Source organism: Panthera leo, chromosome A3 (assembly GCF_018350215.1).
Source record: "Panthera leo isolate Ple1 chromosome A3, P.leo_Ple1_pat1.1, whole genome shotgun sequence".
NCBI classification, from domain to species: domain Eukaryota; kingdom Metazoa; phylum Chordata; class Mammalia; order Carnivora; family Felidae; genus Panthera; species Panthera leo.
The window spans coordinates 66,807,498-66,826,118 of NC_056681.1; the positions used below are offsets into that span (position 1 = coordinate 66,807,498).

Consider the following 18,621-nt stretch of genomic DNA (forward strand, 5'->3'; position numbering starts at 1 on the left):
CTGAGAAGACTCAGACATTCCTGGTTAGTAATGAAAAGCATTCCCAAGGACAGCGCTGGTGAGAGAAAGGAGGGTTGGGGGGTTCTGAGATGTGCCTGGAGCCTCAAAGATCAGCTGGCTGAAGCAAAGCAGGGCTCCTACAGCCCTAGTGCTCCCCTGCTCCCTGCCCTGCCGTCCACTCTGGGTTTTCGGCATTGGAAGTAGCTGCCCTGTGTGCTAAGTGCACTAACTCCAGGCTGAGAAAGGCCAGCTGAGCCCCTTACCATCCCAATTTCTAAATCTCGGGGAAATGCCACAGTCCGCAAGTTGGTGCTATGTTTCATCTCATTGCATAATACTACACCATTCTCCGTGTGTAGCGGCTGTTCTATTTATATACATCGGTAGGCAACATATGGCTCTCCCCACCCCCACCTGTCAAAACTGTGACTACATCACTTCTGACGACCAGAAGGAAGCTGCTAGGCTGGGCCAGGATTCTAAATGCTGCGGAGGTAATTCAGAGCCAGGAGAAGTTGCACCATATGCTTTGGGGTTGCCGGCTGCTTATGTGCATGGGGATTGGGTTCAGTGCCAGTCCGCAAAACCCAGGGATGGCCCTCTCCTGGCTGCGGTACGCACCTGGTGGGGGTCTGAGGTGCCACTTTCTCTCTCCCTGGAGGAGAATCTGCTGGGAGCCACCGTTCTTCACGAGGGGACCCACGAGGAAAACAGGCTCCCCCAAAACCTGCCCTGGATAACATCAGGCCTGGCCAAATAGTATTTCTTTAAAAAAAAATTTTTTTTTTTTTTGGTTTGATTTTATTGGATAAAGATTAAGAAAGCGCCAGCGTCTGAGAGAAGGAAAGCAAACCACGGCCGGCGGCACGCCAGCCCGCCGAGGGTCCGTGGCGCGGCCGGGCGGTCTACCTGGAGGCGCTGGTCTCGGCCAGCCGGTTGTTCATGATGCCCAGCGCGCCTACGCCTCCTGAGAAGCCGTTCTGGCGCGTGTTGACGCACACGCTGCGCGGGTAGCCGTTGGCCGTCTCGGACAGCTGCTTCTGCAGCAGCGCCAGTGACACCTTGTTGGAGGCCGTGAGGTCGCGCATGGAGATGAGCTCGCCCGACAGGCGGCGGCCCTCGGCGTCGCTGTCGCGGGCCGCGGGGTCGGCGCCGAGCGCGGCCAGGCGGCGGCGCAGCCGGGAGCCCGGGGTGATGGCGTTGCGCCGGGCCAGGGGCGCTCCGGGCGCCGGGCAGCAGCGCGCGCAGCAGCGGCAGCTCAGCTTGCGCAGCATCCAGTTGAGCACCTGCTTGATGAGGATGGAGATGACGTTGAAGAGCGAGTAGATGCAGCACACGCCGAGCAGGATGAAGAGGAAGTTGCCCAGGCGGTAGAGCCCCTGGTTCCGGTAGGCGGCGTGCTGGCTGCTCACCAGGTCCCCGAAGCCGATGGTGCTGAAGGTGACGAAGCAGAAGTAGAGCGAGTCCACGTAGTCCCAGCCCTCCACGCTGGTGTACATGGCCGAGGCGCAGCACGACAGCAGCACGGCGAACAGGCCCAGGATCAGCAGCACGTGGTACACCGAAGGCTTCCAGCCCGCCAGGCAGTCGGCCTCCGAGAGCGCCGAGCCGCGGCGGAAGGTGGCGGGCAGCAGGCCGCTGCGGCGCAACTGGCGCTCCCTGCAGGCGCGCATGATGAAGGCCAGCAGAGAGATGATGCGCTCCAGGAAGAGGTTGAAGAACAGGATGGTTCCGGCGCAGCCGAACAGCCCGTAGGCGATGAGGAAGGCCTTCCCGCCTACCGTCGCGGGGGTGGTCATGCCAAAACCTGTGGAGACAGGGCAAGGGTCAGTGAGGTCCTGGCTGGGCAGGTGGTGCCCACTGGGCGGGGGAGCCGGGCGTACATAGGTGTTGACGCGGCTCCTACCGAGTGGCATCACTCGGGGGAGGGGAAACAGTACTTAGACATTTCTCGCCCTTGGCGGCGTGGTTCCTGATTGGGGCAACGCCTAAACTGATGGCAGAGATGTGGCTCCTCGTCTTGGGGTCTGTGGATCAAGATGGGTGGGCAGGATGGTCACTAGGAAGGACCCATAAAGACTCGTGAAATGAAACCACTGTATGGGTGCAAACCATTGAGATACCTACAAAGCCTACAAAGAGATGTCACCTGCTCTCCCACCCCTCAATTTTTTTTTTTTTTAAATGTAACCAATGGCACACGTGGGCCTCCTTAGGACACAATTCCATAAAGACTTCATTTGATCTGGGATTACTAGGGACCAGGTACAGTGTGTTCAGTCCAGGTGGCTATGTGTGATGGTCTCTGAAAAGAGGGTTTATGAAACTGACAAAAAGCTTGAGAATGAGTCCACAACATTCAGGGAGTGAGCTGGCTCTACCATTGGGTGTCATTGGGTATCTTTCTCATCCAAGGACCACCATCACCCTTGCTCAGACTTGTGGCCAAGGGAAAGGTGGTGGCCCAGCAGGGTCCTATGCTGCCATGTGTCTGGGGTCACTTTTGTCCTGGGAGGCCTGTTCTGTGCCTGGGCAGCTATTTATTGCTTTTAGTTCATAATTAAGCCTTAACGTGTCCACTTGTTCAAAGCACAGGCTTTAAAGGAGATTCTTTATCATTTGATTTCTGCTGAAGGCTTGGCTTCCCACCAGGGCTTGGCTTCCCTTGCCCTCCCGGGCAGCTCTGCCCTCCCACCTGCGTGCTCAGCTGGCTGTGGGCTGTGGGCTCTCTGTGGGACCCATAACCCACTCTGGTTTCGGAAGGGGGTTTAATTTCTTTGCACAAATATTCACTGCTGCTCGGAGTCTGAGCTGGAAATAGATCATCTGTCCAAACAGCACCATGGCACCTTTCCCACCTCTGCAGCAAAAGTTCAGGGGCATCCCTGTTAAATTTAGGTGCCCTGTCAGAGGGGCTGCCTGTGTGCTGCTAGTGGGGTGAAGCCAGCCCTGGGAACTGGGTGCTGAAGACTTCTGTCTCACTTGGTTTACTATTTCCTTAAAAAAGCCAGAGGTAAAAGATTTTTTTCCAGTAATTCCTTAGCCTCTATGCTAATCATTCTTGAGATTCCCTGGAGGAAATCTCAATTGCCTGACCACGATCTTCATCTTATGCTTAATAACTTAATTTAGGAGAAAAGCTATAACAATACCCATGTTGAGGAGGATGGATTATATCCTTAGATTCAGATTTGGGCCACAAGAGAGTGAAAAAAACAACAAAATATTAGCAGTGTAAGCAATTTAACGGATTTTTCCACACTTCAAAGCCAAATCCAAGTTCTTGAATTCGTAAAGAAATCAGCTTTGAATCTATATGGTTATATGTGGAGTGAGAGTATTTGTATTTGTGTGTGTGCGTGTGTGTGTGCACGCTTGTTTGCATGTGCACATTTATATAAAGTCCTGGATTGATAACCCAATTGTCCACAACTAAGTCAGTCTGTTCCTACAAGGAAATACTCTGCAGCAATGAGAAAGCATGAACCACAGCTACTTGCAATAATATGAATGAATCTCACAAAATTGTTAAAGAAGCTGAACACAGAATGCATTCTGTATTATTCCATTTATAAAAAATTCAAATTCAAAACCAGGCAAAACCAAACTATAGTAATTTTTTTAGGGATGCATTCTTGGTTGGTAAAATTATAAGGAAAATCAAGGAAGTGATTTCAATAAAAGTCAGAGTTGGGGTTTCCTCTGGGGATGGCAGGGGTAATAAACGGGAGGGGACACAGGGCCTCTGGGGTGCCAGAAATGTTAATCTGGGTAGTGGTTACATGGGTGTTGTATAATTGTCTAACCATGTGCCTTGTGACTTTTTTTGGTACTCTTATGATAAGAAAAACTTTTTAAAAAACTGCTATGGGGCACCTGGGTGGCTCTGTCAGTTGAGTGTCCGACTTTGGCTCAGGTCATGATCTCACAGCTTGCGAGTTCGAGCCCCACATCGGGCTCTGTGCTGACAGCTCAGAGCCTGGAGCCTGCTTCAGATTCTGTGTCTCCATCTCCCTCTGCCCCTCTCCCGCTCGTGCTCTGTCTCTGGCTCTCCCTCTCTCAAAAATAAATAAACATTAAAAAAAATTTTAAACCTGCTAGATTGTTAACTGTAAGGGACCTTAATTTTGATCTCTCGCTGTGTAAGTGAGGGAGCAGGGGCAAAAGTGACATGATCTATAGCTTGTTGGGAACACATACCTTACACATGTCCTGGCTTCTAGCCTGGTCTTAGACCATTCTACCTGACACTGTTTCTACACATTGAGGAAAAACAGCACCTCTAATAGGGGATCACTTTGCTAGATTCCTGAAGAAATGGAAAGTCCTGAGCCTGGAAAATTAATTTGCCTAAGAGAATACTGAATGGGATTTTCCTAATCTTTAGGATTTTTAGCTGAAGTCTCAAAGCTAAGAGTGACACGTGGCACATTATCCCCTATTGGAAAGAGAAGTTCTAGATGCATTTATGCAGAATTACTAGATCAAAATGGGTCTGGTGACTAGCACCCCTCAGCCCTGGGCTACATGGAAAGGCTGGAAGTTATTCAGGGATAACGGGAGATGGTCATGAAGTAGCAGAGTGGTTGTCATAGTAGGAGGTGCTGTGGCATCCTCCACCTACCCCCAGGCCAAGTGATGGGGGTGCGGTCAAGAACACCTCGCCTGCAGCTAGAGGGGAGCTGGCAGTTAGCTTCCCAGAGGCTAGCTGACCTGCAGAACTAGGCAGGCCCATCCAGGACCCCTGGATGGAGTATAGTGAGAGTTCTGGGAGAGTCAGAGGTATCTCCTAGAGTTTGAAGCTGTGCTGGAGAGTTCTCTGGGTGAGAGGCTGACTGGAGCAGGCCACACAGACAGAGGTGGGAAGAGGGGAGCAGTCTGCACTTCAGATGCTTGTTGCATCAAGGCTGTGTGAGAGTGACACACAGGTCACTGAGAGTGACAGGGTCAAGTGGATGTGCAGAAGGCAGCCAGGTCTGAAGACATTCTGCCCAAGAGGGTTGCTGCTGGGTGGAGGGGCCTCTAGCAATAAGAGGCTAGGAGATGGGGTGCTGGGACAGCATTTGAGGCACTCCCAGGAGGTAGGATGGAGAGGGTGCCCCCACTGAGGGAATGGTGCAGAACAGTGGGCCCTGTGGGTGGTCTCCAAAAACCCATAGATAGGCCCCATGAAAGGGTATGTCTAACAGTGGGCAATAGGTAAGAAAGGATTATAGTGGCACCAATGATGTCAGACCGAGCCAACAGACTGCCCTCCCCCCACAGGCCCCTGAGCTGAGGGCCAGACATGGAGCTGGAGGGAGAAGCTGATCTTTGATTAGAAGTGAACTTAAAGACTGGATTTATATTGGATTTAGATGGGACTGGATACCTGAGAATGAGTTTCAATTTTAAGACTAATGGTACTTAAAAAAAAAAAAAAAAAAAAAGGCTGATTGGAAAACTCTAGCATCTGCCCAAGACCTGAAGGGATCCGAAGGGAAGTTCCTTAAGACAGCAGATGAAGACAAGGTCACTTCTGTGTCAGGCCACTGGATAAACTGGTTCCACCTGGATTCACTTGCTGCAGCAAAGCCCCCGGCTCGAGCCCACAGTCCTTTCTCGCCTCACTCCATCTTGGCCACAGCTGTGGGGGAGGGACACCCCACTCACCAAGGGGTTAGGTAGTTGTCAAGGCCTCACAGCACAGAGCAGGGAAGCTGTGCCTGAAATCCAGGTCTGTTGCTGTCTAACATTCATGTTCTTTCCACCAACCCCAGACTGCCTTCTGAGAGCACTGCAGGGCCTCCTTTCCAACTGTAACGGCTCATTTCAGTCCTCCAAGGCTGGCAGCCAAGAGAGCACTTTCCCCCGGGGAGGCTGGCTGACCCTGAGTCATGACTCGTGTCCCTAAGAGTCCTCTGTCCCCTGTGGCTCTCTTTCCCTGGACCATTGCTGGGGAGAGGGGCCACGGCTCCTCCTTTAACGTTCCCACTGAGGTGGATGCATCACCTCTCCAGTGGCACAGCTAAGACAAGCAAGGCTTTAGAACCAGATGCCCCAGGGCTTGGTTAGGGACAGCAGGAGGCATGCCATACAGGGGGGCCTGTACTTTTGGCTAACAGTCTGGCTGGTGGCTCATCTGTCCCTTGGGGTCCTCACAGGACTACCCGTAGCTGACCTACCCCCCTGAGTCAAAGGCCAGGCCACCAGGAGCAGCCTCAGATTCCTCCAAACTCCCCCATGTCTGGATTCCTGGCCCCCTTCCAGAGTCTGGGTTCCCTGTTGAGGATTTGTCTCTTCCCTTCATGACTGAGAATGTGGCTGAGAATGTGACATGTTTCCCACTGACCATTCTCCCTCCCCAGAGGGTTATGGCCTTATCCTAGGGCCCCCATAAGGCCACAGCTAGATACGCTGCAGGAAGATGGACATCCACCTGTTCACTCCTTCAGAAACACAGCTTGGTCGACTTTGTGCTAGGCTCGGGGTATGTTGGAAAACCGGACAGATGCGGTCCCTGCCCTCAGAGTATCTGGGCTGCCTTCTTAGAGGTTTAGTACTCATCTACTCCTCTGCTCTGCAGGCTCACCCCTGGGCCAGGGCACAGCTTTTCTCCGATGCCCCCACAGAGTCTGAGCCAGAACTTGTTCTGGGGTCTCGTCATGGCCATGACCACAGGCCCAAAATGGTGCCAAATGCTTGACTGGCTGTGGCACCGTCGGCCCAGAAGGAAGGGGACAGGCAGGTCAGGAGTTTCTCTGCCAGCACAGGAGCACCCAATGCAAGTGTCCCTCCCACCAGCCCTATTCCTGAGGTCTGGCTCTGTGCCCACGACACCTCCTTTTGCTTTCCTACATACAACACTGTCCGTCTGCTCTGCCCAGGAGATAGGTGGCAGTTTACCGTCCTTCCCCATTGACACCGATAGGCTCAGAGCTCTGGGGGCACTGAGGCCTTGGGGTCAGGGCTGTGGGTTATGTGCCTGGTGCTGCTTCTCAGAGTGGAGTAGCAGTCCCTCAAGCTCTGGCAATCTGTGGGGAGCCAGGCTGGCTCCGGAGAGGGGCCTTAAGCCTCAGCCAGAAAAAGGCAACCCCAGGCACCCTGAGAGTCCCCTCCTTCCCCCAATCACACCCTGCAGAGGCGTAATCTGTCCCCAGGTTCACACCAAGCCTGCTGTTTTGTTTATGCCACAATTGATCTGCCATCCCAGTTTGCAAAGAGCAGACACTTGGGGGCTTTATTATGCCACTTTGACAAAAACTGTGAAGCTCGTTCCCACAGCCTGTCTGGTGCCGCCTTTGCAATTGGGGCTCTGGTGACGGGGCCTCTGGAGTTCAGCTCAAAGAGGCTGGAATCGAGATGGAGAGGCCCGTACTGATCTGTATCGGGTACCCCTGGCTGGCAGTGTCCATGCTGGACACTGGACACTTGTCCTCTCATCCGATCCCCCAACCACCCTGGGAGGCAGGCATCATCAGCTTTAATAAGGACATGAGCTAAGGGAGGTGAAGGTACCGGCTGAGTTTCCGTTTGTAAGTGGCTGAGCTGACTCTGAAGCCCTTTCCATTGTGGCAGAAGGCTGGGGAGTCTTCGCTCTTTACCTGGGGTACATTTTCTGCTGGCTCTACAGTGTCAACTTAGAGAAGGGGAGATATAATATATAGTCCAATCCAGTATACTTTTGAGAGTAAAAGGGGCACTGATCATCATTACACCAGGAAAGCCATAAATCAGGGCTGATCCAAGCAACTGAGATGTATGATTAAAATGATTAAAGGGCAGATTCCAAAGCAGAGGTTGGTTAGCTCAGTTAGAATGTGGTACTAACAAAATGCAGATTCCCACTCCAGAAGTTTATTTAGTGCGTCATGAAAAGGGCCCAGGAATCTACATTTTAGCAAATGTTTTCAGATGATTCTGATGCAGGCGGGCTAAAGCCCTTTCTTTAGAAAAAAATGTGATAAGGTAGCCCTGTATGTCCTACTGGTTGGAATCTGCCCAATTTCAAATATTTTGATTTAAATTCCTTTAAAAAATTGGCTTACTGAGGTATAATTAATACATAAAATTGTAAGATATTTAAAGGGTATATTGTGGTGCTCTGTTGATTTAAATTTCAAGCAGCTTAAAACACTTGTGGATATTGTGGCTGTCTCCTTAACAACACCTCCCACCTCCAACTCCTATAGGAGGCAGCCAGGCCACTGGAAGAACTGACTGAGCATCAGGAGTGGGCTCTGTTAGTCTAGGCCAATCGAGATTACCAGTCCCTTACCATGACTGGCTCAAGGATGGATAAGCCTAAACCAATCAGTGCAGGACACTTTTATGGCTACAGAGATTGGTGTAGGAGTGGACACGTGACTTCATTCAAGTGAATCAGCTCAAAGAAGAGTTTCTCTGATAGTTCCCGGGTTAAAAGATTTCTCGCTCTAGAGCTGCCCTGGCCCCAGGAGTAGTTGGCAGCCATCTGTGGCCATGAGGTGGGGCCAGCCTTAGATGAAGCTGACACTGCAGGAGGCTGAGTGGAGGCAGCCAGAAAGAAATGGGGCTTTCATGGCCCCAGTGAGCTGTCAAATCAAACTGGCCATGCTGCCCCACCTACCTCCAGCCTTCCCATTGCTTGAGCCCATAAACCCCTTTGCCTGCTTACACCTTCCATTACATGCCACCAAACATACTCCAACTGGTGTGATGGTTTGAGGGCCTGGGTGAGCAGCTCAGTGTCCAGGAAATAGAACCAGAGTTGAACTGGAAGTTATGACCTCCGTTGTGGCCTCTATCAGGCAAGCGTGAAGCAAATTGCTACCACTAACTTCTCTAAGCCTCAATTTCATCTGTACAACGTAAACCCCCCCTCCCCCCAATGTGAACTCTCTTTGTAAACTGTAATACACTATGCCAAAGTATGCTCCTCAAGGTGAGCCTGGGTGGCTCTGTCGGTTAAGCCTCCGACTTCGGCTCAGGTCGTGATCTCACAGTTGATGAGTTTGAGCCCCGCATCGGGCTCTGTGCTGACAGTGTGGAGCCTGCTGGGATCCTCTGTCTCCCTCTCTCTCTGCCCCTCCCCTGCTCATGCTCTGTCTCTCTCAAAAATAAGTAAACATTAAAAAAAAATGCTCCTTAAGATGATAAAACATGCTTAATGGTGGTGGGGAGAGGAGAATTCCTAAAATTAAAAAAAAAAAAAAAAAAGGTGGATGTAAGGGCAACATGTTTATTTATGGTAGGACTTTTCAGAGCACTTATGTTAATGTGACTTATGAATCCGAGTAGGCTGTGCTGGCACTCTCCAGTGTTCCCCACACTAACTGGACCATAGACTGTATTTAATCACCTCAGGTGACTTGAGTGTTTCAAAGAATAATCTTTGGGAAATGCTGCACTCCACCCTCAGGAAGAATTGAGGATAAGACATTTTTAAAAGCGCTTGAGGAGTACCCACATTTTCAACAGTCACCGTGACAATGCGGTGCCTGGAATAGCCCCTGGGATGCAGAACGTGCTGGAGCTCAGCTTGTCGAGTGAATAAATAGACTCTCCCTCTGCTGGTTTGGAGCAGGGATTCTCAAACTGGTTTGCCTAGGACCCGCCTGGGGATCTTGTTGAATTCTAGGGCGGGGTTTCTGATTCTGCATTTGTAACCTGGCATCCAGTGATGCCGCTGCAGCTGGTCAGTGAATCCTGAGTAGCGAGCACAGATGACTTACAGCATCAATTACCTTTTGGGGCCTGTCTCCACAATGAGACAGGGAATCCCTGGCAGGTGGGACCACATCGTAATTGGCTATTTGGAACTAGGTTGCTCAGGTTTGAATCTAGTTCCACCAATTAACCTCTCTGAGCCTCAATTTCCTCATCTGTAAAATGGAGATAATATAACTGCCTCAATAATTTTTTGTTTTGAGTTAAGTATATGCAGAATATTTAGTGCCTAGCACATTAATAAGTCCTAAATAAAGATTTATTATGAATCTTTCTGTGCTCTACAGCGGACAAAGGAACCTTATGTAAAGTAGGCACTGATAGTTATTTGTTGACTGAATGACTGAAAGTAAAAATTTCAAGAATCTCTCAAGGGTGAGAGTTAAATACCAGAGACAGTAGGAAAGCTGAGATGTGGAGTCAGTGGGCAGGGATGGGCAAGGAGACTCATTAGCATTGCCAGATAAAATACAGAACTTCCGGGGCTCCTGGGTGGCTCAGTCAGTTAAGTGTCCAATTCTTGATTTCAGTTCAGGTCATGATCTCATGGTTCAGGAGTTCAAGCGCAGCACCAGGCTCTGCACTGACAGCATGGAGCCTGCTTGAGATTGTCTCCTTCTCTCTCTGACCCTCCACAGTGTGTATGTGTGTGTGTGCTTGCTCTCTCCCTCTCATAATTAAATATTTTAAAAAGCCAGAACTCCCAGTTAAATATGAATTTCAGATAAATAACGAATCATTTTTTGGTGTAAGTATGTCCCAAACATTGCATGGGTCACATTTACACTAAAGAAGATTCATTATTTATCTGAAATTCAAATATAACTAGGTGTCCTGTATTTTTATGTGCTCAATCTGATGACCCTAACCAGGGCTCCGCTTGTCTGCTTGGCACAATCCCCTGGGAAGCCATCTCATTTGATCCTTCCTGACTGGCTGGTAGAAGGATGAACAGCCTCCCTTTAAAAAAATTTTTTTTAACATTTATTTATTTTGAGAGACAGAGCACAAGCAGGGGAGGGGCAGAGAGAGAGGGAGACATAGAATCCAAAGCAGGCTCCGGGCTACGAGCTGTCAGCACAGAGCCTGATGTGGGGCTCGAACTCACAAACCGTGAGATTATGATCTGAGCCGAAGTTGGATGCTTAACTGACTGAGCCACCCAGATGCCTCTGAACAGCCTCACTTTAATATCAAGGAGGCTGGGTCTTGCCCAAGGCTACGTTAGCAGCCAGGCCTTCCCGTGTCCCGTTCCCCCCCACCCCCCCGACCAGGTAAGCAGGGAGCAGTGGGAGACTCGGGGTGGGCTGGGGGGTGGAAGGTGGAATGCCATTGGGCTGCTCTGTGGCCAGTGCCAAGACACTGACTCTCAGGGAGAAGGAAGGAGCTTCTTCTTGGAGGAAGGTTGGACACTTGAGAAGGCATCAGGCCAGAAAGATTTCCCTGGGACATGAGCCTCAGCCCTGGACCCTCGGGCTGTGGCGGGGGGGCTTGGGGGACAACTAACCAGCTTGGGTAAGCCCCGAATATTTTGGGAGAGCTGGGGCTGAAAGAATGGTGGGGGAAAGTCACTAAAGCATTCAGTGAGGAATAAAGACGTGGAGGGGGATAATAATAGCTGACATGTATTGAGCCCTCACTATTTCCAGGCACTGTGCCAAGACTTCATGTATATCCATGCATTTCATCCTCACGACTCCATGAGGCACTGGCTTTCATTTACTCTAAGTCACAGCTTTTTTTCCCTTGAATTTTAACATTCTTGAAATCAGGATGCTTCCTACAGTCAATGACCTGGCATGGTTTATTTGGCAACATTTTAAATTCTTAATGGTACACAATAATGGTGCATTTCTAATCGATGGTGCATTTATAATCTTAGATGTGATGAACCACAGTGGGAATTATTATCATCTCCATTTGTGAGATTAGTAAATGCGCTCACACTTAGTAGATAAAGACACCGAGGTTAAATAACTTGCCCAGATCACAGAACAAGCTGCAGAGCCAGGAGGTGAATGTGGAGGAAAGAGCTTGCGATGTGATAAAGGAGAGAGTCAAACGCAGGGGAGTTTGGAAGAAAGGGAGGTCGGTTGCTTGTGGCTCGAACAGTGGTTCTTCACTCTGGCTATGCAAGAGAATCACTGGGGGAACTTAAAACTGTCCCCAGTACCCAGGTGCGCCCGGACCAGCATAGGTCAGTACTGGGGCTGAGGTCCTCCCCGTGGAGGGTCTGGGAAAGACTTATGGAGGAAGGTGTATTTGTGTTCAGTCCAGAAGGGTGTGTTTTGGGGAGGGAGTGGAGTTTGGAGAGGGAGGAAGCTGAGGCCTGGGTCTGAGAAAAGCATGTCTACTGGGAAGGTGCCGGGCACCGGGCCGGGTGTGCAAGGGGCTCAGCCTGGCCCACAGTATCCAGTAACGCTCGCCTATGGAACAGGTGACCATGTGGAAGGAAGGGGACGATGTGGGAGAACTTCCCATCCACCTTGTTCTCAGGCTGAACTATGGGAACACTGTGGGAATGAGGCCTCTAGAAACACCTCCAGGGGCACCTCCAGAAGCTTCTCCAGCATCTGAGCCTGACATCCGGCAACATGCCCTGCCTTTGTACAAACTTACAAGCTCTGGAAACTTCACGCTACAGAAGACAAAATTGGCATGTCTCCATTCCTGCAGGCTTGGGAAGGGCCAACGTCACCTTTCTTGGAGAGCCGACAGCAGAGACTGGGAGCAGAGGCTGTGGCGTCAGGCGCATGCCTCACTTGTGAATGCGGCAACACGGACAGGTTACTTCTCCCTCTAAAAATGGCCTGCTGACTGCCTACCTCGGAAGGTTACTGTGAGGAGTCCGTGAAGAGATGGTTCCCACACGCCTCCCGCAGCACCTGGGACATGCTGAGTGTTCACAAAGCAGCGAGCTTAATTGGCAAACAGCACGGGAGAGGCACGGCCCTTCCATCACAGCTCAGGTGCATCGGGTGAAACGTGGAAGCCAGGGGTGAGCCGTGACCAGAAGTTTCAGCGGCAAGAAAGAGCTCCCCATCCACACACCTAAGACCGACTCTACCACTGCCTGCTTTTACCTCCCTGGGCCTCAGTTTGCTGGGCAGTTTCAGGTGAGTGACAGCACCCTCTGGACTCGCTTCAGGCTCTGGCCTTGTGCGGGGTGGGAGGCCCAGCTAGAGGGAGGCACTGCCTTCTCCAATCCCCCAAATTCGCATGGCAGGATCCTAGAAAACGGGACCGTTATGGAAAAGCCAAGACCGTGGGCTGCTGTATTTGTTGGCACTTGTGGATTTCTCTCAATTGCAAACCAGATGGACAGTTTCTCGAGGACAGCAGCTCCTGGTCCCCTTCTTTCCACAGCTGAGCGTGGGGCTGAGCTCGTACCAGACGCCCCATGACTCAGGACAAAGAGGCACTGCCAGCAAAGCACCTGGAGAATGTGGGCCCCTCCTCATTCTCCTGTTTGCTTTTGGGTTGTTCTGTGGGGGCCTCTGGGATAATTCTTGATGAGAACAGGAGAGCAGTTGGGGGTGGCTTAGACGGCAGGGGGCTGGGGGCTGGGAAAAGAAGGCTGAGCGCTGCAGGCCAGTGATGTTTAACGTTAGAAAAGTTTTGGTAAACTGTGAGCAATGGGCAAGTGACCCCGAGAACCAGTTTTGAACCTTGGCATGGGCGTTCCCAGCCAGCCGGGCTGACTTGAACCTCCTCCCACTCTGTGCTGCTTCTGTGGGATTAAGGTTTTTCTCTTCTCACCAGAAATCATTCAGCAAAATGAGTTATTAAAAGCCGGTTAACTACTCCTGCCTCCGGGTAGCTCCTGCTTAACAACCTCTCCCCGGGAGCAGCTGTCAAACCCAGGCCCCACGGAGCTGGCGGGAAGATGAGTCATTTACATGGAGCCCATCCTGCGTCCTGCCCCCCAGATCTGTCCCTGCCTCTCTCATGACTAATCCTTTTGGGGGATGAGATCACTGCCCCTCCTGCCCCCCACCCTCCCCAAAGAGCAGAGCCCTAGCCTCAGCCCAGGGTTGTGGGAGAAGGCTGGATCCAAGGCCAGGGGAAGTGAGGAGCGGTCTCTGATGGGACAGAGGCCTGGCCAACAGGAGCCTGGAGAGGGCGCAGTGAGATGGGGGAAGCCAAAGGCCGCCCTGGCCTTGCTCCTGGACCTCAGGAGAGGTGGGGGAGGGGGGAGGAGGGGGGAAGGGTGGGTTCCCTCCCCACGGGGCTGTGGTGAGGAGCTTGAGAGCTCACCTTTCAGGCAGACATGGTTGTGGGGAGAAAGCAGGTGTGTCAACCCTGCTTGGAAGTGTCACTACAACATCACCTGAATCTCCTGTCACCTCAAATCCTGTATCATAGAGGAGCAGAGGTTTTAAAGCCCATGGTGGTTCCTGTAAGGCAGAATCGTGCTCTCCCACCGACAGTTCCCCCGCCTCTCGGCCAATTCCGTTTTCGTGCGCCTGGAGAAGCTCAGCTTCCCATCCTTCACCCCTGCCCATGGAGCTGCAAGGCACATTTGAAGGAGGAGAGATGCAGGGAAGGGGGCCAAGTGCCTGGGAAGCTGGATTCCGAGGCTCTTTGTGCACAGGGGTGCTCTTCAAGGCCCTGATCTGTGTGAGGGGCTGTCCCAGCACGTGGCTCCCCCCACCCCCTCTCCTCCCCCCGCACCTCTCCTCACAGAAGGAGGGCTGTGGGCTGCTCCAGAGAGTGCTAGAGACAGACAAGCCCAGTGTTGAGAGCCGGACCTGGGGAAACGCTCTTGGGGTCCCCACAGACCCCTGTGTCTGCCCCGGTGCCTGCTGACATGCCCCCTGCCCTGTGGGCTGGCAAACAAGCTAGAGGGGCTGTGTCACGGTGCCTCGCTTGGCACAGGGGCCTCTGTTAGGGCCTGGCTGTGTCAGGAGGGATTGGACCTGTGGCCCCAGGACTGAGGCCAAGGGATCAGGGGTGCCGTCTCCTCCAAATGGGGCAGGGCAGCTCCTACTGCACATTGTGCTCTCAGCTGCCTACGGGGAAGGGTGGGTGACCACCGGCTCACGGGAGGTGAGGGATGGAGGGACTGGTATGGAGCCCTAGCCCATGCCCGGCACTCTGCTGGTGCTTTCCAAGTTGTACCCCCGGAGAAATTCCTGGAGCAAGTGCTTCTGGTCCTTATTCAGGTGAGGAAACCAGGCCCAGAGAAGTCAAGTAATGAAAGAACACCAGCACACAGGTCCCAAACCCCACACCCATGGTTCTTTCCATTCGCCCTCTTGAAGCCCGACTCCCCTTTGGTTCAGAGAATGCACTGATTTTGCTCTAAAACATGCAAACGATCATACCGTGATGGGGAACTGTGACCAAAACCCCTGCCACAGGTCTGCGCCATGAGTGTGTGTCAGATGCTAAGTGACAGGAGATGGAGGCTGGGGCTCGGCACCGTGAAGGACCTTCTCCAGGATCACAGAAAATGGCCTAACTGGGATTCCAACTCAGGTCTGCCTGACTCTAAATCCTACATTTCTCCTCACCTTGCTTTTGGCACCCCATTCATAGAGAGGCCCTGATGACTTGGGACCCTCCTTCTGCACACTGTCCTAGATGGACTATCCTGCTCAAGCCACACTGAGCTCCCAGTTGACAGAAGGATCTGGAATGTCTTAGTCTGGCACTCAGGCCCTGACCCACTTTTCTAGCATCATCTCCCCTCTTTGAACCTTCTTCCTCAGGCCCTCGGGTACCCTCACTGCCTTATGCATACACACACACACACACACACTCATTCACCAGGAATTTACTGAAAGCCTGCTCTGTGTCGCGCATTGGTGGATACGAGGCAAGCAAGATGGTCAAAGCTGCAGCCTGAACAGAACCTAGTGTCTAGGAGATGTGCCACGAACACTCCCCCACCCCGCCCCCATGCCATGCCTCTGCACCTGTCCTTCCCCACCTTGCAAGGTCTGTAATGGCTTATTTCCTTTTCTTTACACTTATCTGAAGTCCATTCATCACCTGGCAGCACCTTTAGCTCATTGGGTATTTAGTTCTGTGCTGCTGTGGTGGCCCCTGTACTACTGACCATGTCCCAGAGTATTCTTTACCTCTTTGTGCTTTTCTGGGTCGCCTTGTCAACGAGGACCCAGCCCATGTCTTACATTTCCTCTCTCCCTCTACAATGCAGGTGCTCAGGGAGCAGCTGCTAAATTCCCGACCGAACTGGCAGTGTGTCCAGTGGTCACCAGCAGGGACTGTCCCAGAAACATGGTTTCCACCTTCATTTGAGTTAATTCACCTAACATGTTTTTGAGACCTGCTATGTGCCAGGCGTGGGACAGGGGAGGAAATACTGTGATATACCGTATCGTCTGTGCCCTGCTGCCAAAGGCCACCAGGAACACATCTTTAGATGAACAAAATTAAGTTCACTGCAACAAGGGAGATGTACATCCTGGAGAGCCGTGGAGCTTCTTAGCCAGTGGGTATCAGAAAGGACTTACTTAGGATTTGAGCTTGTATTAGGTGATCTGGGGAGGGCTCAAGGAAGCAAGGCTTTGCTCAGGTAGCAGGGATCATTCTAGGATTGGGCATTTTAATACTTCTTACATAGGGACGCCTGGGTGGCTCAGTTGGTTTAGTGTCCAACTCTTGATTTCAGCTCAGGTCATGATCTCATGGTTTGTGAGACTGAGCCCCATGACAGGCTCTGCACTGACAGCTTGGAGCCTGCTTGGGATCTCTCTCTCCCTCTCTCTCTCTGCCCCTCCCCTGCTCGTGCTCTCTCTCTCTCCCACTCAAAATAAATAAACACTAAAAAAATATTTCTGGGGCACCTGGGTGGCTCAGTCAGTTAAGCGCCTGACTCTTGATTTCGGCTCAGGTCATAATCTCATAGTTCATGAGTTTGAGACCCTCCTCGAGCTGACAGCATGGAGCCTGCTTGGGATTCTCTCTCCCTCTCTCTCTGCCCCTCTCTTTCTCTCTCAAAAATAAATAAACATTAGAAACATACTTCTTACTTAGAAGGTGGGAGTCATGGAGCAAAACCATGGCTATGATTGGTAAAGAAGTAGAAGACACTCACAGTAACCAGAGGGGGGTGTTTGGTCATGTTCGTGGCTTGGGTGATGTTCTTATTTGCTCTGTGTCTGGGCGTGATTATAGGTCTTGGTTTTATCTCACTCCGTTGTAGTCATAAAGAGGCCTCGTGTGATGCGGGTGTCCTGCAGAATTGCTTACGTTGAATGTGAGAACACCCCAGCCTAGATGTGAGCACAGGCCAGTTCCTGGCTTTCTGGGGCCGTTTTTGTCTCTCTCAAAATGGTTCCGCACTCAGCATTCCATAATAGCATTTTATTGGAAGCCATTCATTTTTTTTTAAAGAAATTCCTTCTGTTAACTAACTAGAATTTAAATAAAATCTTGAAACGTTAAAAAAATAAGGAAATTCCTTCTAAGTCTTCCAATGTACTTAAAAAATATGTGTATATGCATGTGCGTGTGTGTGTGCGCACATGTATTTAGTTCTGTGAGTGGAACATACCTCTAGGTTGTAGAAATATGGGCGATTTTTATTTTAATTTTCTTCTGTATGCTTTTATAAATATCTCACATTCCCTGTGGTACAAAGGGGATAGTTACTACTTTTGAAATCATAACTTTCCCCCAAAAAACGTTTAAAAAATGTAGACATAGGGGTGCCTGGCTGGCTCACTCAATAGAGCATGTGACTTGATCTCAGGGTCATGAGTTCAAGCCCCACATTGGGCATAGAGATTACTAAAAAAATAAAAAATAAAATCTATAAATAAAAATGAATAAAATAAGGCCCCTGTTCTCAAAATAATGACCCTGATACCAGATGAAAAGGACAGCATGGGAGATGTCACAAGAAGCCAGGAAATAGGAGAAGGGGCCTGGGGGCTTCCCACAGATGGTACCACTGGCTAAGTAGTACACATGCCTTAGGCAAGCAGGTGGAGATTGGGAGATGGACTCAGGGGTCATGTGGGTAAGGTTTCTCGGGGAGAGTGTGCTGTATGAGAATGAGGGCCTCTGGGGAACCCCAGTATTTAAAGAGCAGAAGAAGGGTGCCTGGGTGGCTCAGTCAGTTGAACACTTACATCTCGATTTCAGCTCAGGTCATGATCCTAGGGTCATGGGATTAAGTCCTGCATTGGGCTCTGGGCTGAGCATGGAGCCTGCTTAAGATTGATTCATTCTCTCTCTCTGTCTCTCTCTGTCTCCCTCTCCCTCTCCGCCCCCCCCCTCTCTCTCTCTCTCTCTCTCCCTCTCCCTCTCCCTCTCCCTCTCCCTCTCCCTCTCCCTCTCCCTCTCCCTCTCTCTCTCCCTCTCTCCCTCTCCCTCTCTCCCCCTCCCTCTCTCCCCCTCCCTCTCTCCCCCTCCCTCTCTCCCCCTCTCTCCCCCTCTCTCCCCCTCTCCCCCTCTCTCCCCCTCTCTCCCCTCTCTCCCCCTCTCTCCCCCTCTCTCCCCCTCTCTCCCTCTCTCCCCCTCTCCCTCCCTCTCCCTCTCTCCCTCCCTCCCTCTCCCCCTCTCCCCCTCTCCCTCCCTCTCCCTCTTTCCCTCCCTCCCTCTCCATCTCTCCCTCCCTCCCTCTCCCTCTCCCTCTCTCCCTCCCCCTCCCTCTCTCCCTCTCTTCCCCCCCCTCCCTCTCTCCCCCCCCCCTCTCTCCCCCCCCCCCCTCTCCTCCTCTCTCCCCCTTTCTCCCTCTCTCCCTCCCTCCCTCCCTCCCTCCCTCGGGGTGCCTGGGTGGCTCATTTGGACTTTGGCTCAGGTCATGATTTCACAGTTCATGAGTTTGAGCCCCCATTGGGCTCTGGGCTGACAGCTCAGGGCCCAAAGCCTGCTTCGGATTCTGTGTCTCCCTCTCTCTCTACCCCTCCCCTGATCATGCTCTGTCTCTCTGTCTCTCTCAAAAATAAATAAACATTA

The 18,621-nt window shown here is 51.6% G+C and overlaps 1 protein-coding gene across 1 annotated transcript in view; it reads right to left on the reverse strand.

Annotated features, from left to right (window-relative positions):
- Window positions 1-802: 802 nt before the first annotated feature.
- The window catches only part of KCNK12 (potassium two pore domain channel subfamily K member 12), a 49,455-nt gene continuing 31,636 nt past the window's right edge, over window positions 803-18,621 (reverse strand). Inside the window, exon 2 of the mRNA XM_042930211.1 lies at window positions 803-1,807. Within this exon, the coding sequence (XP_042786145.1) occupies window positions 906-1,807 (902 nt within the window). The 3' untranslated portion in view covers window positions 803-905. The remainder of the gene's footprint in view (window positions 1,808-18,621) is intronic.